This window comes from Protomyctophum parallelum, assembly GCF_964188405.1.
Source record: "Protomyctophum parallelum genome assembly, chromosome: 2".
Classification (NCBI taxonomy): Eukaryota; Metazoa; Chordata; class Actinopteri; order Myctophiformes; family Myctophidae; genus Protomyctophum; species Protomyctophum parallelum.
This window is the reverse complement of record NC_139699.1, coordinates 31,081,721-31,107,845: the sequence shown is the minus strand read 5'-3', so window position 1 is coordinate 31,107,845 and position 26,125 is coordinate 31,081,721. Positions and strand designations below refer to the sequence as shown.

The 26,125-nt window shown below is 43.1% G+C and overlaps 1 protein-coding gene across 5 annotated transcripts in view; it reads left to right on the top strand.

Moving 5' to 3' along the window:
• pde8a (phosphodiesterase 8A) overlaps nucleotides 1-26,125 on the top strand; it is a 72,510-nt gene that overhangs the window by 19,631 nt on the left and 26,754 nt on the right. For 4 of the 5 annotated variants that reach the window (XM_083759624.1, XM_083759620.1, XM_083759622.1 and 1 more), the window contains exons 2-7: nucleotides 7,892-7,948; nucleotides 18,566-18,756; nucleotides 19,792-19,848; nucleotides 22,236-22,290; nucleotides 23,469-23,557; nucleotides 24,510-24,588. In XM_083759624.1, coding sequence (XP_083615750.1) covers nucleotides 7,922-7,948; nucleotides 18,566-18,756; nucleotides 19,792-19,848; nucleotides 22,236-22,290; nucleotides 23,469-23,557; nucleotides 24,510-24,588 — 498 coding nt within the window. In that variant the 5' untranslated portion in view covers nucleotides 7,892-7,921. Of the gene's footprint in view, nucleotides 1-4,080; nucleotides 4,137-7,891; nucleotides 7,949-18,565; nucleotides 18,757-19,791; nucleotides 19,849-22,235; nucleotides 22,291-23,468; nucleotides 23,558-24,509; nucleotides 24,589-26,125 lie in introns of those variants that run through there. The other variant, XM_083759623.1, reaches the window with a different exon arrangement.

The following is a 26,125-nucleotide window of genomic DNA, read 5'->3' as shown; positions in this document are numbered from 1 at the left end:
ATGTGGAGGTGTCCCAAAAATCTGGAAAGTGTGACAAATTTGGAACATTTTACAACTGTTTTGAACCGAAATATTCTCATAAAGGGGGTCCATGGCACAAAATCTTTTCAGGTGGGGTTCCGTGGCCAATTGCATATCAATTTAGCCTAGATGTTTGAGAACCAAACCTAATGAAGTAGCATGCTTCCGTTCTATCATCTTGGCTGTGGTATACGGCTGTGGCATTATTATTTATATATATCCTATTTTTAGGTACATGTCTGTATGTTCACATGCTTGTGAACTGATGGCATGCGATCATCATACATCCCTTACATCAGCTTTCAGTACACTTGCAAATTATAGTTGCTACTACAGTAGTTGCTAATGCTATTTAGGCCTGTCACAATTATTACATAATGATCTTTATTGTTTCCATGTTGAAAAATGGCTATTATACAAAAAGGCTCACAGCGCATTTCAATGTGACCCCTGTGTCTACTACTACTACTTTTGACTATTTTGAAAGTGTAACGTGTATCAGTCATTGCATTACTTTGTATAGTAAGTTATTTGTCATATCTGCCCTGTTACTGTTACAGTATGCAAGTTTTGTTTATGAAGCCTAAATGTAATATTATATATACAGAAATGTAATATTTTCCAATGTTCAATGCCAAAAACACAACCAAATAATGAAATTAGTTTTTTGTGTGACAATCGTCAAGTGAAATGTCATGATCACGACAGCCCTAAATATAATTTGCAGGTCATTCTTCAAGACTCTGGTACGCCAGTAACAAATGGAACAGGTCGCCAAGGATGAAGTAGCTACCATAGTCGTTTTGTGTTAACTCTGTATTTTTAAACCTCTTGACGTCATCCATGGGCATTAGGGACTAATTTCCAGGACAAGGATGAATTGTCTCTCCTGTGTAAGCTGGTGTCTTCTGCCACCATGTGTATGCACATGCCAGAGGTCTTGTGGTGTGTGTGTGTGTGTGTGTGTGTGTGTGTGTGTGTGTGTGTGTGTGTGTGTGTGTGTGTGTGTGTGTGTGTGTGTGTGTGTGTGTGTGTGTGTGTGTGTGTGTGTGTGTGTGTCTGTGTCTGTGTCTGTGTCTGTGTGTGTGTGTGTGCGTGCGTGCGTGTAAATAGACGAAATGGGGCATTCTGCACAATGAGTACTTTTGGTAGATTTTGATGATACTACTGAGTCCTGACTTTTGTACTTTTAGTAAGTAAAAAGTGAAATTTGAATGACTTACTCGTGTAACAATGCGTTTCTATATTGCAGTATTGATACTTTTACTTAAGTAAAATATTTGAGTGCTTTTTCCACCACTGTTCATAATTAATACTAATCCTAGTCACCGTGCAGTGCGGTCCTCTGTGAGCTCCAGTGTCACTGGGAGAGGGGATCATCACAGCGAGGCTGCATGACACACACGTGTTGTTGTGTGTCTCTGGTGGATAGTTCTGAACTTTCTGACAGTTTAACTCTGTTGTGCCAGTGACTCACCTACAGCCATCTGCTATGCTAATTGTGGGCATGGTTACTGTGAATAAGAAATGTGCATATAGGTGCTGTAGGGCTGTCACGATTACAAATTTAAATTGACGATTTTATTGTTGCACAAATAATCGTGATTAACGATTTAATTGTGTTGTTTTTGCATTGAACATTGAACACGTTTGCCTTTTAGGCACAAATAGCACAGGGCAGATATGACAAATAACGTAAATATACAAAGAAAATCACTGACACATTTTTCTTTCCAAAAACAATTACGGGTTGTAAGCTTGTAGATCCGCTATTTCTGCTATTTTTGAAAAATGTTTGAAAATGTATGGACATTTTTCAACATGGAAACGATTGACGATTATGCAAAGATAATTGCGATATCTGAAATAATTCCGATTAGACGATTATGTAATAATTGTGACAGAACTAAATGTGGATGGAGCCAGAATACGCACGCACGCACGCAAGCACGCACACACACACACACACCCCCCCCCCCCCCAAACTACACTAATGACATTAGCCTTAAGCCTTCTTCTACACAATTGACTTGCTGTTATATTGGGGTGGGGTAACTGAAACACTGCTTGTGCACGATAATAAATTAAATATGAAAATTAATAACAGATGGGTTTTTTTGCGCTACGATTTAGCTGCCAAGACATCTTGTCATCATAATAACATGTGCATTAGAATGTGTGTAACTGAGGCTATCTGTAACAACAGTGAAGTGACGGGGGCCATTGATCAGTGAGTGACCTGGTTGATCGATTCAGCACATGTCTAAGTGGCTGCACATCAAAATGAAATGATTCTCTTTGGTGTGTGTGTGTGTGTGTGTGTGTGTGTGTGGTACATAGTGTGCGTTCCCCACCTGTGGCTGAGACTGATCACTCTAATCAGCCCTAATGAAGAACATTGATTCATCTCTATTTGCACCACACTGTTTTGAAGACAGTTCTACAGCAGCATACAGACAAGCATTGGAACACATGAACCCACGCACGCACGCACGCACGCACGCACGCACGCGCGCACACACACACACACACACACACACACACACACACACACACACACACACACACACACACACACACACACACACACACACACACACACACACACACACACACACACACACACACACACACACACACACACACACACACACACACACACACACACACACACACACCATGAGTGTCATACAGTAGATGAAATACCGGTTGTTTTACTTCACGTTTGCTCTGCATTTGAAATGTCTATATTTAAAATAAGTAATGGAAGGAAGAACAAAGACTACAGAGGGAATTGAACCGGGGGACGGGGCTCTGTCAAAGGAGGGACCCTGTGGGTTGTTGCTTGCTAACAGGGCGGCCACGTGCACTTTCCTAAGAAGCACTAGCAAGGGCAGACATCCCAAGATTCCCTGCATCCTGGTCCCAGCTCTGGGGTGGAGGAAGCTGTTTACTCTTTCTATCTCTCACTGCTGACGTCTGCGCACCGAACAATGTCATCCAATTTCCTGTTTTTCACTTTAGTGGAAAGTGTGTGTGTGTGTGTATGTGTGTGAGTGAGTGTGTGTGCGGCAAGAGTGTGTGTGCGGCAAGAGAGAGTGTGTGTGTGTGTGTGTGGCAAGAGTGTGTGTGTGTGTGTGTGTGTGTGTGTGTGTGTGTGTGTGTGTGTGTGTGTGTGTGTGTGTGTGTGTGTGTGTATGCGTGTGTGTGTGTGTGTGCGTGCGGCAAGAGTGTGTGTGTGTGTGTGTGTGCACGCAGCGAGAGAGTCTGTGTGTGCATGCAGCAAGAGAGAGTCTGTGTGTGCACGCACGCAGCAAGAGAGAGTGTGTGTGTGTGTGTGTGTGTGTGTGTGCACACGGCAAGATAGAGTGTGTGTGTGCGTGCGACGAGAGAGAGTGTGTGTGTGTGTGTGTGTGTGTGTGTGCGCGCGGCGAGAGAGAGAGAGACTGGAGGAGATCCATAGGGCCGGATGCAGAGAGCAGGATATGGGGTCAGAAGCAGCTCTGCTATGTAAATACATTAGGTGTATAGAGTGGGAACAGCGGCCTGTACACTGGCCTGTACACTGGCCTGATTGCAGGCTGGGAGGACTGTAGATGCATGCAGTGACTGATCCACACCACACTGCAAGGAAGAATTCTGTGCTGTCATAGCAGGCCATGCACGATCATCTGGAACGCTGAGGTTTAAAGCTGTCAGTTTGTCGGAAAACGTGAGGCTAATGTGCTGAAAGAGCATTAACCATTTCGCCTTTTATTTCCGCTCATGCATTTCTGCACAGCGGCGGCACATTTTTCTACTTAGTCGGTGCATGTTCACGTCATGAGCACAATTGCAATGGCCAAAAATCTATTGCATTAATAATCCGGGAAGATGTCCATGCAGTGTGGCACGACAGAACAAAAATACATCTCCAATTCAACACAACTGTCAACTGTAATCACTTGCAAACGTGTGAGCGTATGGCAGAGGGAGGGAGGGACATGGATTACGTAGGCACACACGCACCATGTCCATACTGGCTGCCCGCCTGTCCTGCATGCTCACTCACTTCCCCCGCTTTGTTTGCCCGTGGTTAGGTGCCAGCATGATGTTTGCGGGATGCAAATGCCTGGGTGAGTGATTCATTGCTGTGATGGGTGTGTGTGTGTGTGTGTGTGTGTGTGTGTGTGTGTGTGTGTGTGTGTGTGTGTGTGTGTGTGTGTGTGTGTGTGTGTGTGTGTGTGTGTGTGTGTGTGTGTGTGTGTGTGTGTGTGTGTGTGTGTGTGTGTGTGTGTGTGTGTGTGTGTGTGTGTACACTGTACTAGAGGAGTATGCTTGGCCGAGGAGACTGGCAGACTGGCTTGGCTCTGTGTGTGGGGCAGGCAGGCTATTCCAGTTACACAACCTCAGCTGCATTTGCATTGGTTGTGTCAGTGTCAATTAGAGGGGACTGAAGCCTGATTTCAACTTCATGGCCAAAAAATAGCCGCGCAGTCCACCGTAGTACGACGGAATATAAATGAAGTACAGGTCTCCCTGGGCTGAGATGGAGCACTGTGTTCGGCTCTACTAGGCCTCAGCTAGCTACAGTACATCAAAGCCATGGCCTCTACCACTTCTCTAGCAAATGCTGTCCTGTGTGTGTGTGTGTGTGTGTGTGTGTGTGTGTGTGTGCGTGCGCACGGGCGGGCCAGCTGGGTGTTTGGCAGTATTCTATAGGAGAAAGAACATTTTGATTTAGTTTCATCACACACAAAATTAAGCAATATTACACGAGAGGGTGTTCTTTAATGTGTTCATTAATGCTCTTCTGCGATACCTTTCGGAACTCGCCCTGCAAATATACATCAATTACCCTTAACACTAAGAGAATCGCTGGAAATTGATAATTTTTCAATGACAGATGTAGTCACTATACGACCACAAATGTCCCAAGAAACTAGCTAGCCTAGCCACCGAGTCTGCTGCGCTCTGAGAGAAAAGCACGGCTGAATTGTTTGTTTTTGATTAGCCATTTCATTATTGTGGTTTAAGCACGGCTAGAAAGCCGTCAGATTAGTTTCAGATTAGTTCTGCAAAATGACCTGTTGTATAATTACACAATATTTTGTTAAATCAGTCAAAGAAAGTTGATCGAGGCACATTTTATGTTCAGACGCACATAGTTGAAGTAATTAAAATCATTTATAACTACACTAGATCTTGTCACGCATCGGAATATCTGGTTTGTTACATTTTAAAATGCTGTTTTTTTTTTTCATGGCCACGCACGCACGCACGCACGCACGCACACACACACACACACACACACACACACACACACACACAGACACACACACACAGACATAGACAGAGCGCACATACATACCAACTCTAAGCTCTTATCATGCGACCATGTCCTCGTGTCTGTGAAAGATTTAATTATCACATAGCCCATCAGAAGTTAGCTATCCTGATGTCATGCACATTGTTAGGGGACGTTGCAACAAACGGAGCGCAATGTCCCAGTGACGTCAATTGGGTCACTACTGGGAACTAATCAGCTTTTTCTTTGTTGCTCATGTTACTTGCAAAAGGCTTAGAATTTTGCGAGAAGCCATTTAATGCCGGCCCAGCGTGTTTCTGAAATTCCTCTGTGTGTGTTCCTCCTCACGTGTGTAGATTGTTTACGCAGAAGAGGAATTCTAGAGGGATGGAAGTCCGCAAGGGGCTTGGTTTCTATGGTTACTAACCCCTGCGCTGGGTTCCATTTAGCAGGAAGGAAGCTAAATTATTTGCAGACAGAAAAGAGAACTTGCATGTAGGGAAAGTGTAAAAGCCTAATTTCTGCTCTGTTGGCTCTGCGGTGTCGTGCTGAAGACATCCAAGCACACAAGGAGCATCTTAACCACTCTGTTGTTTATGTATATACATGTGTGTTTACAATATGTGTAGTAGTCATACAGTATTTATATTTATGGATAATTCCAATACTATGCTGTGTACTGCGACACAGGACACTATCTTTCAGCGAGGTCATGATTAAAGGCCATGGCCATCGTTGCCCCTCAGTGTGGCCTTGTGCCCCTCAACAAATGGCATATGCCCTGAGGCCACAGTGGCCTTAATGCCCAAGCTGACTGTACCACTTTCTCTTTCTTTTCAATATGTAGACACCAGTGTCTCTTTCTTGTCATGTATAGACACCAGTGTCTTTTGTTGAGATTCTGAATTGTTAACTCACTTGGATAAACCTTGCCATTTATATAGCGCTTTTATCGAAAGTGCTTTACAGTGTGCATTACATTCACACACATATTCACACACCGAAAGTAGAGGCAACGGTGCAAGGCAAGAGCCTGCTCTTCAGTAGCAGTTAGGGCTTCAGCAGGGGGAGGACAGTAGAGGCAACGGTGCAGGGCACCAGCCTGGACTTCAGTAGCAGGGTCTGATTGTTTTCTTATTTTCACAGTTCACACTCATTGCATGGCAGGTTTCAAAAAACAAAGTGTGTGTGTGTGTGTGTGTGTGTGTGTGTGTGTGTGTGTGTGTGTGTGTGTGTGTGTGTGTGTGTGTGTGTGTGTGTGTGTGTGTGTGTGTGTGTGTGTGTGTGTGTGTGTGTGTGTGTGTGTGTGTGTGTGTGTGTGTGTGTGTGGCTAATCTCACAAACCACTGGACCGATCAGTACAACATGTTTTGTTCAAGTTGCCAGTAGGCCAAGGAAGTAACTGTGTATGTGTGTGTATTTTTTATATAAAACTTGCCCAAATATGGAGTCATAAGTCATAGAAACATCATGGCTGATGTCATCAGCAGGCCGCATGAGAGTGCATGCCATTCTTGTTACACTGACGTTGGTGATCAGACTTTTGACTGGCGCTAGATATCTCCTTTCAACTTCAAAGGGAAATATAGCATGAATACAACAACCATGGACAGATTATGGACCGGGCCAATGAGGCCAGTTCAGCCTGTGTCTGGGGGCCCTTGACCATGATCACCAGGGTCAAATATGTGGGCCTCTGGTTCCGCAGTACAAGTCTTCTCCTATAACTATAGCAGAGCTGACAAGTATTATGATTTTTTTCATTTTTATTGTCTGTGAGTCCGTCTGTCTGTCTGTGAGAAGCTAGTCTCCGGCACCGTTGGACTGATTGATATGAAACTGCGTATGCATACTCCTTAGAGCATTGGAGGTCAAGTAAAATCCTAAAATGTCTTTCATCGGCCTGTTATAGCGTTACCAGAAGGCCGTTTTTTACAAAATACATATTTTTATATTATTAAATTTTTGTCCACGCAAATAGGCTCGATTCTCGTCCCTGCCGTTACCCGCGACGCATCACGCAAGTCAACCGCTTCCCGAAATTTACGAGTAGGCTATAGGAGCTTGCTCTGTAACCTAATGGTATTTTGGTCCAGCGTCACCCGCTATCTATTTTGCCGACACCGGTATTTGTGTCTAGAGGTGTGGTCATGGGCTTGTTGGCACGCTTTCCCCTAAATTGCTATTTTGGTCATGGTCACACACATTTGAGAAGGCGATAGTGGAGTTTATCGTAAGGCTATGAAGCAATATAGAACTGGGCATAACGGGCGACGGATAAGGGATCTCTTAAAGGCAATGGCATGTGGCACGGTGATTGGTTTCATTATTGTAACGCCCAAACCACACCTATGCATAATGTAACGGGTAGCGGAGGTGTTTTGGGGATTTAGACAGGTGACCAAAATAGGCTCTTTAGTGCGGGAACGCCCCTTCCCCACTGCTAAATCCCCAAATAGTGTATTTAGAATGCTCGAACGAAAATAGAGCCCATTATCTCTATAATGTGTTCAGAGAGAAATGTATTTATGGAAGGAAATATGATTGTTTGTTTCTAATATTTGTAACCCTCTTGTTTTTCAGAACACATTAACAGAGGTGCAATTTGGACCAATGAAGTTATATAAAGACCAGCTTCAGGTACTGTATCACACTACACTGGAAAAGATTTCTTCAACAATTCTCTGTTGATATCCATATTGCTTGCATTTGGGGTTCAGTATTCAATAGTTCAATAGTTCAGTAGCCTATGTTGTCAACATTTGTTTTTCATTCTAACAGTGTTTCTATTATAAACATGTCCCTAGTATAGTTTACAACTAATCATGAGTCGGAAAAAGACACCACACTAACAAACAACTTCCCATTCAAACATTAAAAGAAAAGGAGGGGAAATGTTAATGGATGCATTGTATGAAATGTGCTTGGGTTGTCATGGCAACGAGGACAAACATCGATTACCATGGATGGACATACCATAATGAACAATGCATGTTATGGGAGAGCTGCACAGAAGGGCCATGGAGCGGTTTTGTCCCTGCAAATGGACATTTTCTGGTGTTCAGCAGTTTATTAATAGTGTGTTTATTCATTCGGTTTATGTGTCATTGAAGATGGATGAAAATGCAGCAAATTTTGGTGCACAACTGTCCTGGAAGTTAACAAAAATTGTTTTCATGAGACGATGTTGTAAATATTTATAGTACAGTATTTAAAAAAAGATGGGTCTGGAAAGTTGCACAAGCACAACAACCTGCCTTTCAAGCAAAAACACATATTACTGGATAAGTGCACTCCTCTGAGCGCAGGTCTCCTCCAGGCCCTGTTGCCTACCCAGGGGCTGTATTTGTAAATGTGGAAGTCAGTCATAGCCAATCGGCATGGAATATATATATATATATATATATATATATATAAAAAAACAACAACGAAAAAAAACTGACACATCTTGATCACATTACTAGAGATAAAGTGTACTGATCTGTGTACATTTTGGATAACATTTCTAAGCAAAAAGTGATCCAAGGAATCCAGGGGAGAATAAATTGGATGGTGTGACCGGTGGCTAAAAAGTTAAACGCTAAATCTTGAAGTGGACGGTTATAGGGCCACCATGAGGCCAATGTTGGGTTTATGTTTTTCCTCTGCCTAATGGGAATTAGCTTAATTTGTGACAAATCTGGAAAGAAAATTCTTACCACTAGCTTTCTTCATAGATGTGTTCATAAAGGTGTCTACTATCACAGGAAAATTGTTTCCAAGCCAACTTTGTGGGAGCCAATCAAAGTTTTGGGGTGCTGAATCGGTTCCAGCCATTACCTTTCTGTAAAAAAGACTCCCTGGCCATAAAATTGGCTGTTTTTGTAGACATGCGTAATAACTAATAATTGCCATGTTATGCAGACTCATAGCCTTTGTCACCAAGCCTATCCATTCTCCAGTATGTACTGGAGTATGAATGGAAGCTGCCAATCTCTGGTCTGGATATAAGCTCGGAGAGAGTGCTGTGCTGCGGCTCCTGTTGTAGGGGGCAGTTCTTCTGGTTTGATACTCCCAGTAGCGGCCTGCTTGCTGAAGATGTCAAATCTCCAGTCCCCAAAACCTTCGTGCGATTTCCCATGGAACTTGAACATGGCTTGGATGTCCAAAACTTCCATAACCCTCTCCACTACTCTACTACCGCTTTCGGACCAGAAACACTGCTCCCGACAACAGGAGCCGCAGCACAGCACTCTCTCCGAGCTTATATCCAGACCAGAGATTGGCTGCTGCTGCAAAGTCCATCACTGGATGTACAGTACATCCAGTGTACCACCACCAAGCTTCCATCCATAATCTCATGTACTTAACTGGAGTATGGATGGAAGCTTGGTGACAAAGGCTATGAGTCTGTACCGTCAATGAACAGGCCCCATCACACCAGACTATCTTCTGAAGTTAGTCAGTTGCAACTATGAGGGGGAGTGTACACACTGCATTTCAGTGGACAGTGCAAATTTTGCAAGAACAACAAGCCAGAGCAGCGAGGGAGATGCCAGGGAGTTGGAAGAGTAGAGATAGTTGTATGTTTATTCATATTTGTATTTATTGTTTACAAAAGCATACTTAGCACCTTAGTTTTTAATTATGTGTCGATCTTTTTTATATTGTGATATCATAGAGCCATATTCAGTTTATTTATTTTTATTAATGAACAAAAATATGGCACATTCATTTCCCCCATATTTTACGGTTATAATTTTTTAAAGGTGTGACAATAAAGTCTTTCTGATTCTGAAAAGAATAAATTAGTTAAATCCATTAAAGATTGTCCATCTACTTCTGTTTCAACAGTTCGTTTCAATTAAGATGCTGATATATTAATAAAATGCTTTTTATATTTTAATATGCCCCACAGTGTGGGGCCCACACCAACACACAAACAGAAAAGAAAACAAGAAAACACCATAGACATCCTTTGAGATATATGCATAAAATGATTATTAGTTAAACTTATTACACTAGTGTCTGGGACATACAAAAGCAGGCATGGCCAATTTTATGGCGAGAAGTCATTTTTACTGAAAATGAATGGTTTAACGGATTCAGCACCCCAAAACACTCACAAGCTCATATTGGCCAATTTTAAAATATCCTGCTGTTATCCTATAGGCCCTCCGGGTACCCCAACTTTGATTTGCTCCCACAAAGTTTCCCAAGGGAGTTGGCTTGGAACAATTTTTTCTGTGATAGGTATTTTTGGCATTTTTGTCTCCACCAGCCGAAGGCATGGGGAGAGTATGTTTTGCACTCCGTCCGTCCGTCCGTGTGTCCGTGTGTCCGTGTGTCCGTGTGTCCGTCCGTGACCAGCTAATCTCAGCCACCGTTAACCCGGTCGATGCCAAATTTTGCACACACACTCCCTGGATGCCAACCATGAACCTCTGCCCCAAACTTTCCAGAACGGCCTGTTATAGCGCCACCAGGAGGCCGCTTTGTGCAAAACAGGTTTTTGCACAGCACACCTACAGATTTTGTCCAAACATCACGCAAATTGGTACACAGTCTCTCTAGAGCCATTCAACCAAACCGGTCTTTCATATTTCTCACACTCCATCCTGATTGGTTAAGATTGGCTTCCAAAGTTCACAGGAGTGCTCAGTTTCAAACAAAATGCTGCAAATCATGAACACATCGCGTGATTTCCGTGAAATTGTGCACCCACATTCCCACTAGGCCGAGGACAAAATGCCACATGAACAATTTCAACTCAGCCTCAAGGTGGCGCTATAACTGGCCGAAAAGTGTTTTTACCTCTAACTGCACGGATCTGTGGATAACCTGGTGGAGACCTGTGCCCAGAAGGGCACTTTTTCTAGTTTGTACTTTGATTGTGCCTTGATTGTTATGTTGTTTGATATTTTTAGTTTTATATACTTTGTACTTTATTTGTCTTGTAAAGCACTTTGCGCTGCACTCGTGTCATGAAAGGTGCTCTATAAATAAAGATTATTATTATTATTAGTAGTAGTAGTAGTAGACACCTTTATGAACACATCTGTGAAGAAAGCTAGTGGTAAGCATTTTTTCTCCAGATTTGCCTCAACTTAAGCAAATCTTCCCTTATTAAATGTGCATGCAAAGTTTCATTCTGATTGGTCCAACGGTGCACACACATGTGTTGTGACTGTGAGCTTGTTGATTGTTTAAAAAAAAATCTCTTAAAAGTATAATATTTGGCTTAAAGCTGCAATCCATAACTTTTAGTTAACAAAATGTAATTTTAAGAAGTAGGAACACTGCTGGTTGACGAGAGGCATTGCATGAAACTCAATGGAAATATCTCTGAGGGTTTGTTTTCCCGGGCTAGGACATACAGATTGCACTTTTAAGTGGTTAAACTGTTTGGAGGTACAGCAACGTATCAATGCAATACAGTCAGCTTGGTTGCAGTTACAAGCTTGATGCGCTATACTGTGACCACCACAGTAGGAAAACCTGTTTTTGTCACTCACACAGCTGATCCTGTCATGCCCTCCTCTTCACTTCTCTGCTCTCTCAGTCTGGCCAGTCAGACCCTTCCAACCCTCTGAGAACCATGCAGTTCTCTAATTGTCTCTGCAGTTCACTTGCCCAGTTTCACGTTTAGATTTTTGTTGATTTTATAATTATTTTAATCTAAACATTTTCCCTAACAGCAACATTAATGTATATTGAGATTATTCTGGCTGATGAAGACACGTGTGTTAGCAGTAAAAGCTCATTTACACTTTCGTCACATGATCCTTTCAAAATAAGTTGTCAGAGGAAAATGCCATATTTTTGAAAATATGTCATTTTTGTTGAGTCTAAGGGCCATGCAACAAAACAGAACTCAAACTTGTATGATGGAAAAAGCCTGTCTTGGCCTTTAATTTTCCAACTCTGTCGGTATGTTGACTTTTGTACCAACATACCAATGAGGAATTCTGATCTAATTCCCTGTGCGTACCAACCATAGCTGCAGCACTCGGTGATGATGTATTTACGACCTGGACACTCTTTGCTGTTTGAGATGAAAATGGTCCAGCGGATTAAGTCAATAATTCAGAAGAATACTTCACTTTGTGATACAAGCACCAAATTTGGCAAGAATAATAACGCATAGGACCTGCTTTTTGAGAAAAGCCTGTTAGCCACCTGAAAATCCAAGATGGTGGTCGCTTCAAGTGTAGCACTTTCAACAAGTGTAGCACTTTAATGTCTGGGCATCAGCTTTCTCAGCTTCTAAAAGCTTTGCTGTCTGACAGAGACAACACTTTCTCCAGTCAGTTTGGGATGCGCTACTCTGTGGATTAAAAGGATTTTGTTTGTGAGACGGTTTAGGCAGAGGTGCTATCCTTTTACCATCTACTGTATCTGTACAGAATATCTACTGTAATATTCAGGTATGGGATACAACTAGGTTCAAAGAAAGAGCTCTACACCTAGCCCAATCTATCACTACAGTTGTACAACTAAGTAAAATACTAGTAGTTGCAGTCGTGCACGCACACACACACAGTTGATTTGTCTGTTTTGTCTTTAGGTTTTCAGGGTAAAATATTTAGGGGTGCTTAGTGTAATGCCTAATTGTCTCCACCAGGCCGAAGGCATGGGGGGAGAGTATGTTTTTTGTGTGTCCGTGAGCAGCTAATCTCCGGCACCGTTAACCCGGTCGATGCCAAATTTTGCACACACACTCCCTGGATGCCAACGATGAACCTCTGCCCCAAAATTTCCAGAACGGCCTGTTATAGCGCCACCAGGAGGCCGCTTTGTGCAAAACAAGTTTTTGCACAGTACACCTACAGATTTTGTCCAAACATCGCGCAAATTGGTACACAGTCTCTCTAGTTCACATCTGGCTTTTAGAGCGCCACCAGGAGGCCGACTTTTGTAAAACACATTTTTGGATATTACTCCTCCGGATTTTGTCCAAAAATCCCGCAAATCATTACACAGTATCTCCATAGTCATGTGCTCAAGACGGATGTGTCTGATATTTCATATTCCATCCTAATTGGCTAACATTGGCTTTCAAATTTTGCAGGATTGGCCTGTTTTGAACAAAAAGCCTCAAATCATGAACGCAGCGTGCAATTTGACGTGAAATCTTTCACGCACTTTCCTACTAGGCTGAGGAATATAGCCCACCCATTTCACATTGGCCTGTTATAGCGCCACCAACAGGTGGATTGTGCATGCGTGCGATCAACACGGATCTGCACCATTTCCCATATTCCGTCCTGATTGGCAAAGATTGGAACAAACAAACAAAAAACATGTTTATATTACTCCTAAACATTCCTATCCTCCTGGTGGAGACCTGTGCCCAGAAGGGCACTTTTTCTAGTTCATGCTGCACTGTAACGTGAGCTTTTTACGGTGTCGTATGTCTAATGCATAACATTATACTAATTGATTTAATAATATTGATAATATTGGCAACGCACTCAGCCTGTTTTTCCTGTCAGTTTGTTTTTGTTTTTCAGTTTGGACAGTAGTAATGTACATATTGTAATACTGTACTTTAATACAGCACTATGTAACTTTCCTCTTTCCTACCCCAGATTTGAAGTGCTGGTATTGTTACCATTGAGCTAATAGAGTCTTGCTCAGGGCCAGATACATTTAATCTTGACTATCAGGTCAATATCCGTGTCAGATCCTGTGTCTAGGTGACACATGACCTTTGAGGCAGGGAGACTAAATACTAAATTGTATAAATTACAGTATATATTGTACCAGTAAGATGCCCTGAGGGCGAGAAGCGCTGAAATAACGGAGCTTCTTAATACGACACAGTTGAGAAGCAGGAGTTAAAAAACTATTAATCTGGTGCCAGACGAGGTCAGATGTACTGTAGAGTTGCTGGTCGGCTCCATATACAGTATGCAAATCTATGTCAAATCATGTATGGCTTCGTGATCTCTTGAGGTCAGATTAGCTGCACACACGCACGCACGCAACTGGCCGGGTCCATATATGCAAATCTAGTATGTCAAATCATGTATGGCTATCCAGGGTTTGATGAGGTCAGTCTCGTGGTCTTCATATATGTACCAACTTGGTTCATTTGCAAGTGTGACTCGTGTCGCAGCAATCACACTTGTTATCATGAGACTGTCACAATGCAAAGATCTAGGGTAGGTTCTTTGAGGTTCCTTTGGGTTGATTTTTCTATTCGAGTTGTTGTTGTCAATGTGTTATAGACTATAGACCGATTCCGTAGCGGGTCTCATGGTCGCAGCCTACGTATTTCCTGTAGGCGGACTCGACATAGCTGTGGGAGTAAAACCCTCACCAGGCGCACCTCTTCCACTACAGTGAACGGCAGAGTGACTGATGTTAGTTTGCCTCAAACTTTACTCCTTTACCTGCTTTTTTACTAACACTAACATTACAAAGATGCCCAGAACATCGAGATGAACCTGTGTAGTTTATGGCTGCTCCAACAGTAGTGGCAACATAAAAAAAAAAAAAAAACGGAATGTCAAAATATCCACCGTGGTGTCTGAGACCAGAGCCATTGAGTAATGGTTGAGACAAAGCAGTGAAGGGTCCTGAAAGATACATAATTTCAGTCTTACCCAATACCCAATCTTTCTGTTTTATGAACACAAGGCTGCTGTATTTTATACCTAATACTAAGCATTTAAAGTATGAGGTATAATGTACAGCAGCCTTGTGTTAATAAAACTGAAATATTTGGTATTGGGTAAGACTTGCGTTATGTATCTTTCACTGCTTTGTCTCAACCATTACTCAATGGCTCTGGTCTCCGCCACCGCGGTGGATATTAGACATTCAGTTTTATTTTATTTTTTATGTTGCCACTACTGTTGGAGCAGCCATAAACTACACAGGTTCATCTCGATGTTCTGGGCATCTTTGTAATGTTAGTGTTAGTAAAAAAGCAGGTAAAGGAGTAAAGTTTGAGGCAAACTAACATCAGTCACTCTGCCGTTCACTGTAGTGGAAGAGGTGCGCCTGGTGAGGGTTTTACCCCCGCAGCTACGTCGAGTCCGCCTACAGGAAATACGTAGGCTGCGACCATGAGACCCGCTACGGAATCGGTCTATAGAGGGTATGCGCGTGACATCATCATCAAACCAGGAAGTTATGCAGGAACGCCCACTGAGTGGCTAAAAACAACTTTCTGGCCAGCCCATACATCCAAACAGAAAAGTAATATCTAATTGCATTAAACGACATTAAACAATGTTAAACTCACTTTTCCTGTCCTCGATTTGCCGTTCACTTTATGCATGCGCATACCCTCTATACAGAGTAATGAGAGCTGTGTAGTTTACCTTTCTGGGGCTGCGCTGGGGGGTGGGGGCGGTTCCGTTTTTTGCTGTTTTTGCGCTAGCCCCTCCTATACACAGGTTTAATGTTTGTTTTGTAAATGCATTGACACTGAAGTGATAATGTGTCATTTAGGTCATATTGTCTCTTTATTGTTAATGGCGTTTAATGTTTGTGTTTGCACCGTTTGTTTTACCTCACCATTACATCACCTAATCAACATGAGTTAGACTTTAATATATTAGCGCCCCTCACTTCACACGCGTGTGATTATTTTAATTTGACGTTAATTGACGTTTTCACATATAGATTTAAATGTGTAATTGACTGGATTGACGAACACGCTATATATGGCCAGGGTTCATGGCCATATATAGCGTGTCTTGAGTGTAGAGGGTTTGATGATGTCAGATCGACATATATGGACATAAGGCGTGACGTCAGGCGTGTCACGAGGCGTCGTGATCTTCATATACGGAGACGGCCATCACGAGGCGTGATGTCACGAGGCGTGATGTTCTGACAACCATATATGTAGACGTGACCGACCGACTGACGGACGGGTTTTGCAGGTTTTCATAGTAATCTGCGACCTACTGTCACAATTAACATACTCCATACATACATTACCATAAAGATTGGTTATAGTGAGGCTTTAAATGCATCTTTTGAATATCTGTAAGAAAAATATATACTTTTAACTCCACTACATATGTTGCCATTACTTTTAAGTATAGTATCAGCTGTTAATGCTAAAAAAAAAGATAATTCATTCAAGATACCTGTCACGACTCACAGTCACAGTAAGGGCTCAGGCACTTGTGAACATTGAGGTATAACATAGGATCACACTTTTTGATTGCCTGCCAGTTTGGCCTTTCTTCAGAAACCATAGAGTACATCAGATGAAACATGGCCGCTCCTCTTCTTGACCACACCATCAGAGTGTGATGCCCAATTTCCTACATCACCTCAACCCTGCTTGGGATATAGTTCCCATTGTCTAGTGCCGGGAAGGTGTAAGAAAGTAAAGGCATCTTCATAGGAAATGACTAACGCTGATCTGCCATCACCAGAGATGACTGAATAGTTAGTCATATGAAGAAAAAAAACTTTCTCAAGATGTTTGATCTATATAGGCATTATTCATGCCAAATGTGATGCTTGTATCACAAAGTGATAGGAATGATTGTGTTACTTTGAATCACTTTGAAACACTCTGAGTCCTGAAAGCTGATAAAGTATCAGAATGAATGAATGGACAATGGAAGGAGAGCTCTCTTACCTCTGTGAAACAGAGCAGTGCCTTTCTTTACCAGGTGTGATGCAGACTGACAGCAGAATAAACTTTCTCTTCTTTACATTCACTCCACTTCCTGCCAACACTTGATGACGTCTGTTTGGGCAAGTGACTCATGAATCTGCTCTCAGTGTGGCACTGCTCTTGGAGGTGGGCCTAGATCTCTGGTCCTGTATTTACGCAAGCATAAGGTTATATGAAAGTATGCTGGCAGGGAGAGTGTGCACGCAAAAGGCTGGTGGGACGACAGCAGGGGTGCCCTCTGCCACAGCCTCGCCAGCCCAATAGGAAGGGGCATTGACCAGTCATGGCCAGCCTGGTCAATATCATTGCAAGCGAAGGCAGATGACAATAGACCCTCTGCAGTGGTGGAAAAAAGTACTACATTTTAAGTAAAAGTATCAATGCTGCAATGTAGAAAATACTCGGTTACTGTTACTGTAAAAGTCCGGAATTCACAATGTACTTGAGTAAAAGTATTGGTATCAAAATGTACTTAAAGTACCAAAAGTATGCATTTCTCATTATAGAGAATGTCCCATTTAAAGTTTTCAAATGTATGCACATCTTTTGAAAAGAGCTGATCTACAAGCTTGTAGAATAGAATTACATGGTCGAAATGTATGGTTAATAATACATTTTGTAACAATAATCAAAATCTACAAAGTACTTGTAACGAAACTTAACCCATTTTGACCTGAGATCAGATTCTAAAAATGTCTTCTACATCCTGACAGTTTTCTGAAAAAGCTATGTTTCTATGTAGGTCTGTCAAAAATAACAGACCTACAAGCTCGAAGCGCGCCACTCGGTGGCGCGCTATGAGCTTGTAGATCTGCTATTTTTCAATAGCTAAAGCATAACATGATGCTGACACCAAAAGGGGTTCCCACCCAAAATGGGTTTTAAGTAAAGAGCAGGCCAGCAGGGTTTGAATGGGAAGTGCCTTATATGGCACTGGGCTGCAGGTGAATGGGAAGTGCCTTATATGGCACTGGGCTGCAGGTGAATGGGAAGTGCCTTATATGGCACTGGGCTGCAGGTGAATGGGAAGTGCCTTATATGGCACTGGGCTGCAGGTGAATGGGAAGTGCCTTATATGGCACTGGGCTGCAGGTGAATGGGAAGTGCCTTATATGGCACTGGGCTGCAGGTGAATGGGAAGTGCCTTATATGGCACTGGGCTGCAGGTGAATGAACAAACTGGCCCTGTGTGTATCCTGTCTCCATTCTTGCATTATCAGGATTGATTCCATAGTGCGGGCGGGGGGGTCAAGTCTGCTGCAGTTCTGCTGCAGTTCTGCTGCAGTTCTACTGCAGTTCTTGTCAGTTTCACTATTCAGATCAGGGCAACATACTGTATCAATTATTGCACACTGAGTACACAATAGTGTATGATTCTTATGTTTGTCTAGTTATTAATTTACTTCAGTGGTTTGTGCCCATGCAACTCGAGGCACATCTGTATTCACACAGTCAGAGACAATTGCCAATATATAAGCTCACAACATGTGTTGACACACACACACACACACACACACACACACACACACACACACACACATTTTGTATAGTTGTTGTTGCAATAATATTCCCAATGGGACCCACTGAACTTAAGACATGCTCTGTGATCTTTCCCTTTCCTGCAGGTACTTTTAGTATTTGCCAAAGAAGACAGTCAGAGTAGTGGCTTCTGCTGGGCATGTGAGAAGGCTAACTTCCGGTGCAGTGTGGCGCGCACACCCGAATTAGCTCTCGAATGCTTTGTGGAGAAGCATCACGACCTCGTCATCATTGACCACAGACATTCCAGACACTTTGATGCTGAAGCACTATGCCGGTAGGCTAATTAACCTTTCTAGACCCTCAACCACTAAAAGTGTCTACATTATTTTGAAAATAGCAGGTCTGCAAGTGCACAACACCTTGTGTGCTTGTAGGTCTGCTATTTTCCAAAACATTTTGTAGTTTGTTTGTTGTTTTTCTGCCTATGCCAGTCGTTAATAATGTTGCAGAGACATTGTGGATGCAGATGTAATTAATATAAAACCCATAACTTCATCAGTGGTTCTCAAAGTGGGTTCCGGGGACCCCTAAGGGCCATTGAGGTGGTTCCAGTTCAACCACTATAACCTTATTTTTTATACATTGGATATTCAAAAATAGCAGAGCTACAAGCTCACAACGTGTCGTAATGCGACGCCTTCCCACAACGCGTTTCATTTATTGAGTAATCTTGAAAAATGTTAAAAGTCCACGGCCAAAAACATGTTGGTGTCTTTGACATGAAACACTGACTTAACATCAGCGACACCAGACTGGTTCTGTAATGTTGAAGGGCTTCGGTGCATGTCTAGGTTTCCCTGCTGTGGCTGAGATGGTACAGTAGGTACAGTACGGGGGGGTTCTCCGTCCCGGTCCAGCCCAGGTCCGGCCCCGGTCCGGCTTCATTCATAATGGTGCCTGATGAAGCCACGCCCCCTGAGGAATGAGCAGCGCCTGCCTGCATCGTCCTATCTTTAGCCTGCGCCTAAACCAAAAACACGTTTACAAACATTCATGTACCCTGCCCAGCGCATATGTTAACCCTATTCATTTTAAGCCAGTCCATACGTTCAGTGTGCGCGCACAGCCGCCATGGCTGGAGAACTAAAGGTCCTTTATGACCGCTGGCTGAGGAAAACCACAGGCGGATGAGCGTCCCTATACACTGCATTCTTTCAGAGGCCCAGGGCCTGCTTACAGGGTTGCACCACTGGGCTCTGCCTGCCTGGGAGAATCGGAGCGTGAAAAAACTGAAAACTACATTGATTTGATGCCACAGGCTTTTCCACAGGGCCTTGCTGGCTAAATGGCTCCCTCTGTTTACATTCAGGTCAATTAGAGCGGTCAACTCCTCAGAAAACACTGTGATAGTCGCCGTTGTGAAAAGGTATGTACCGCCGATGTCCTTCCTCTACCGTCGTCCTCTTTCTTGTCACTTGTGCGTTGGCTAATGATTCAAGATCAACGGCACCTAAAAATGCCAGATTCAGCATATATGCCTTAGAGCAGTGGCTCCCAAACCTTTTTGGCCATGCACCCCCTGTTACCTCCCAACCTAACTGATGCACCCCCTGTTACCTCCTGACCTAGCTGATGCACCCCCTGTTACCTCCTGACCTAGCTGATGCACCCCCTGTTACCTCCCAACCTAACTGATGCACCCCCTGTTACCTCCTGACCTAGCTGATGCACCCCCTGTTACCTCCTGACCTAGCTGATGCACCCCCTGTTACCTCCCAACCTAGCTGATGCACCCCCTGTTACCTCCCAACCTAACTGATGCACCCCCTGTTACCTCCTGACCTAGCTGATGCACCCCCTGTTACCTCCAAACCTAACTGATGCACCCCCTGTTACCTCCCAACCTAGCTGATGCACCCCCTGTTACCTCCCGACCTAGCTGATGCACCCCCTGTTACCTCCCAACCTAGCTGATGCACCCCCTGTTACCTCCTGACCTAGTGATGCACCCCCTGTTACCTCCCAACCTAACTGATGCACCCCCTGTTACCTCCTGACCTAGCTGATGCACCCCCTGTTACCTCCCAACCTAGTGATGCACCCCCTGTTACCTCCTGACCTAGCTGATGCACCCCCTGTTACCTCCTGACCTAACTGATGCACCCTCTGTTACCTCCTGACCTAGCTGATGCACCCCCTGTTACCTCCTGACCTAGCTGATGCACCCCCTGTTACCTCCTGACCTAACTGATGCACCCCCTGTTACCTCCCAACCTAGTGATGCACCCCCTGTTACCTCCTGACCTAACTGATGCACCCCCTGTTACCTCCTGACCTAGCTGATGCACCCCCTGTTACCACTAGACCTAGCTGATGCACCCCCTGTTACCTCCTGACCTAGCTGATGCACCCCCTGTTACCTCCTGACCTAGCTGATGCACCCCCTGTTACCTCCTGACCTAGCTGATGCACCCCCCCCCCCACATATATAAATTGCCTAAGCTATCTAGAGACATATTTTCTTTTTATCCACATATATGAATATATGGCATAATATATGCAGCATAGGCTATATGCTGCATTACTTGCCATATATTGGCATAATATGTTAATAATATATATATTTAAAATAAAACCATAGCACCACCATTAGACATTTTCATGTCACGCACCCCCTAGAAGGCGCTCGCGCACAAGGGGGTGCACGCACCACAGTTTGGGAACCACTGCCTTAGAGGCTTGGGGCTCCAATTTCGTCTCAGACTTTACCCACAGCGCGGCCCGCAATTCAGCCGCTGCCCGAAAATTACGAATATAGGAGCTTTCTCTGTCCCTTAATGGTATTTTCGTCCAGCGTCACCCGCTATCTTTTTTACCGACACCTGTATTTGCGCCTAGAGGTGTGGTCATGGGCGTGTTGGCACGCTTTCCCCTAAATTGCTATTTTGGTCACACACATTTGGGAAAGCGACAGTGGAGTTTAAAACCACCCGTAACTTATACCCGTAACGTGCCAAATTAGTTTGGTAGAGCGATGCGGGCTGCGCGCCTGCATGGAGATGTCCTTGGACTTAGTAAGGCTGCATCATCTCTCCTTATTCTCTTTGTAATTTTCCTATAATCAGCAGAACAGTTTGTTCAGTTTCATCATCGGATCATCCCATAGCGCAGCAAATGGCGTTTAATCCAATTGACCGACCTTTCCTTTCCGCTTGATACCGTTTCGTAGAGACGGCCTACACACTCGATCTATATACCAAATGAAAGCCCGAATTTCGTAGTTTACATAGTACTTTGATTTTTTTTTAATTAGCAAGATTTGAGCGAGTTGTGACTCAATGAATAGACGAGTGTTCTTGGCTCTGTGCGGGGTGGAGGGAAAAAAAGAACGACACAAGGGGGGGATGCAACACTCTTCCATGGGCTATAGACCGTAAGGCTATGAAGCAATATAGCACTAACGGGCAACGGATAAGGGATCTATTAAAGGCAATGGCACGTGGACTGGTGATTGGTTAAATTTGGTTTAATTATTGTAATGCCCAAACCACACCTACTGTATGCATAATATAACGGGTAACGGAGGTGTTTAAGGGATTTAGACAGTCAACAAAAATACCAACTTTAGTGGGGGAACACCCTTTCCCCACTCCTAAATCCCCAAATAGTGGCTTTAGAAAGATGAGACAAAAATGGAGCCCTTTGTGCCTTGTCATATGGTGCATCTGCATCACCCCAGTGAGCATATGTTCTCAACATGTTCTTTGTCATTGGAACCATTTTGAGTGCTAACATGCGTTTGTCCTTCTGAAGGCCGGACAGGGAGGAAGCCTCCGTGATGCCTCTGATCACTGCAGGCTTTAATAGGGTGAGTAAATGATCAATGCAGGCTTTAAGTGTGTGTGTGTGTGTGTGTGTGTGTGTGTGTGTGTGTGTGTGTGTGTGTGTGTGTGTGTGTGTGTGTGTGTGTGTGTGTGTGTGTGTGTGTGTGTGTGTGTGTGTGTGTGTGTGTGTGTGTGTGTGTGTGTGTGTTGTTTTTTGTCAAGGATATCCAAATGATTATATGTATTTGGCCACGGACCCCCACTTGAAAAGATGTTGTGCCAGGGACCACATAGCCCATACAAGATTTGTATTGTTAAAATGTTTAAAAAAAAACATTCAAAAATTCCCATTCGTTACAGATTTCTTGAAGATCGTCAAGCTCACATTGCAACACGTTGTGAGCTTGCTTATTTCAAATAGCTTCAAGTAACATCTATCTATGAATGCACCAAGTCTCTGTACGTGTGTGTGAACTCCATATATATGGGCATAAAAGGGACACAGACATAATAACTGGGTGGGGCATGCATTTCCAACTTCGTTCCAACTGTAGGCCATAGTGCCCAACGGGCACCACTCTAGTAGTGTTTTAAAGTGGTTAAGGTAATATATTGATTCATCTTTCACTAAAACTAAATATATTGACAATTTCGTCAACAAATAAAAATTAGACTTAAATGTTAGGGAGAGAATTGATCCATTAGAACTAAAAGACGCAACCAAGTGTAAAATCATCAAGCATTAATTTACGACGCCATCAAGGCCCGCCAAAATATATATATATTTAAATCTTATGATATTTAGTCGACTAAAACTAAAACATTTCAGATGACTATATAGGACTAAAACTAAATTAATTCAAAAGACAGACAACTAAATAAAAAAATGCTGTCAAAATCAACACTGGTGTGTATGTGTACATTTCACACTATTCCCACACCTTTGCTCATGCATTTCCGTGTAAATTATTGTTCCTTGTGTCAACACTCCATACAGTTATTTCCAAAGGCAGGAATCAAGATTAGAATGTACACTCTTTGTTTTGGCAGCGTCCTAGCATCCACTGGCGACATTTACACCATATTATTATTGACATGATCTTAAAACAATACAACAAAAGCACTGAAGTGAATTATTGAATATAGATTATTAATGCATAAAATATGTATGATTATTAATGATTATCTGTTGTCTATCCATGCTGCTTTGTATTGTCTTCAGAGATATGTGGAAAATGCCAATATGATGGCTTGCTACAATGAGCTGCTACAGCTGGAACATGGAGAGGTGCGGGCACAGTTCAAGCTGAGGTAAGTAGGCTGCTAAATAGACATTTCCCATAGTTAGCCTAAAGTATAATGGTGTGGTTCAATGGTGCGCTGCAATGTCTTTTTAAGAACAATTGTGCCGAGGTCAAAATGTCATGAAGTGGATTTATTATCTCCTTATTATCTCCAAATATTGTCTTGCAGGGTCAACAGGGGCGGCGGTGGCTCAGGGGTAGAGTGCCTGGATGGTAACCGTAAGGTTGCCAGTTCGAACCCGGGCTCCCCCAGAGTTACTGTCGAAGTGTCCTTGAGCAAGACACTGAACCCCTAATTGCTCCCGATGTGCTAGTTGGTGCCTTGCATGGTTTCCGCTGCCATCGTGTATGAATGGGTGAATGTAATGCACAATCTCTGTAAAGCGCCTTGGATAAAGGCGCTATATAAATGCACCATTTACCATTTACATTGTTCTCTAATGTACTGTTACTGTCTTTTTGAGCGGCACTCCTATGCACAGCTTTGTGTGTCTGTATGAGCACGGAATGTGCTCAGCTGATTGGCTGAGCACGGAATGTGATGTATGATAAGAACGCCGCTCACTTCACACAAGTGCTTACAAAAGTAGTGAAATTAGCCGATCTATGTTCTTGTAGGCATGTAGATCAGCTATTTTAAATGGGGTTTTTTTAAGGTTTTTCTTTTGGCTTTTCTGCCTTTATTGATAGATACAAGTGCAGATTGACAGGAAAGAGAGAGAGAGAGACAGGGGGAGACATGCAGCAAAGGTCATCATATGTGGCATATGTGGCATGCGCCTGGACCACTAGGCCAGCGGGCAACCCTTTAAATGTTTTCATAACTGATAATAAAATTGGATATAAGTTTCCACCCAACAGTGACGATAGGCAAGCGCTCATATGTCCTGTATACAAATTTTAAACCTGATTTATAGTTCAACCGATGACACTGAACCTCATGTCTTCCCCTTTCCAAGGTCTGCAAATGCTATCTTCACTGCTCTGGAACAAAGCCAAGAGGCCATAGAGATCAGTTCTGAAGATCAAATTATTCAGGTGAGTTTTGAATACACTTTAGTTATTGCCATATTGTAAATACCATTCTCTCTTGCACTGTCTCTCTCTCTCAGGAGGGTGGACATGTTCTTAACTGTTGACCTCTCTCGTTGTATGACAAATAGTGAGAATAGACAATCTACGAGCTTGCGATGTAACGGGTTTATAGATGGGCAATTTGTCTATTTTTGAATATTTATTTGTATTAACAAATAAATAAAGTTGAAAGTTGAAAGAGAGTTGATGTGCTGTACATAATTGTTAAACAAACATAACATAACATATAATTCAGTCTACATCGAAAAAAAGGAAATGCATTCTCTAGTGCAGTGGTTCCCAAACTTTTTCTCTCAAGACCCAAAAGAGAAATTACCGTAGATGTTTCCCCCAGAACCAGAGGTATGGATCCCCCCAGCAAGTCCAACTCGGCTCATCCCGTCTCTTGACGTTTCTCTCTCTTGACGTTTCTCGCCTGCTGATGTCTTGTGATCCCTGATCTCAGTTATGATATTTGTATTCTGTCTCTCTCTTCTTGCACACACTCTGAATGGATTCTTTTGTATGGCCCAGACCACAAAGTATTTAAGGCTGTGTTATTAGTGTGACTGGCCGAAAGGCAACACGTCACTGTAGTATATTTGGCAACTTTATTTATTTATCCTTTAATATTTATTTTTATAGATAGACTAAAGTCTAAAGCCAGTCCTGCCACAGTTTTGGCGCACACGCGTCATGTCAAATCGGAATTGTGTGCTTCCATTTTGCTAAGCGATAAGTTGTATAGTTTAACAGTTTCCGTGCCTTGAATGGATTACTCCAGGTTAATGTCGCTGCCGTATCGGACATACCCGCCTTTTGTTTTATGTGTTTAATCCGCCGTAATGTAATGAATCAAAAGAAAATCCGTCTTCGTCGCGGAGTATGAGACTGGATGCCTTCGCTGTGATGACGAAATCGGAAATCGTCACATGCTGTGGGCTGCTAGGGCTTCTGGGAAATTGAGGCCAATGGAAATGCATTGGATGCAACGCCTCATTGAAACCAATCTTGTGTGCGTCTTCCGGGTGCACCAAGATGGTGGATGCTACACACAGATCATAACAAACCACGGGAGCTTTTTTTGATGGATTTTCGCGGATTAAAAGCCCAAATAATTCAGCGTATGCTCTAAAGGTAATACAACAATCTCGGCAGTGAAGGGGGGTTGATTAAAATGCGGGTTAATCGTAAAAAACAGTCAAACTGTTAATTTATATGAATTTATTAAAGTGAATGAATTAGTGAATTAGTATTTTTCACTCGGAAACCGTAAGGTTTACAGTTGCCACACTTGGGATAGAGTCCAATGGCATACGCAGGAAAAATATATTACACCAGTCAGCTTCATGGTGGCGCTATAGGACATAGTTTGGTTCAGTCAGCTTCATGGTGGCGCTATAGGACATAGTTTGTTCAGTCAGCTTCATGGTGGCGCTATAGGACATAGTTTGGTTCAGTCAGCTTCATGGTGTCGCTATAGGACATAGTTTGGTTCAGT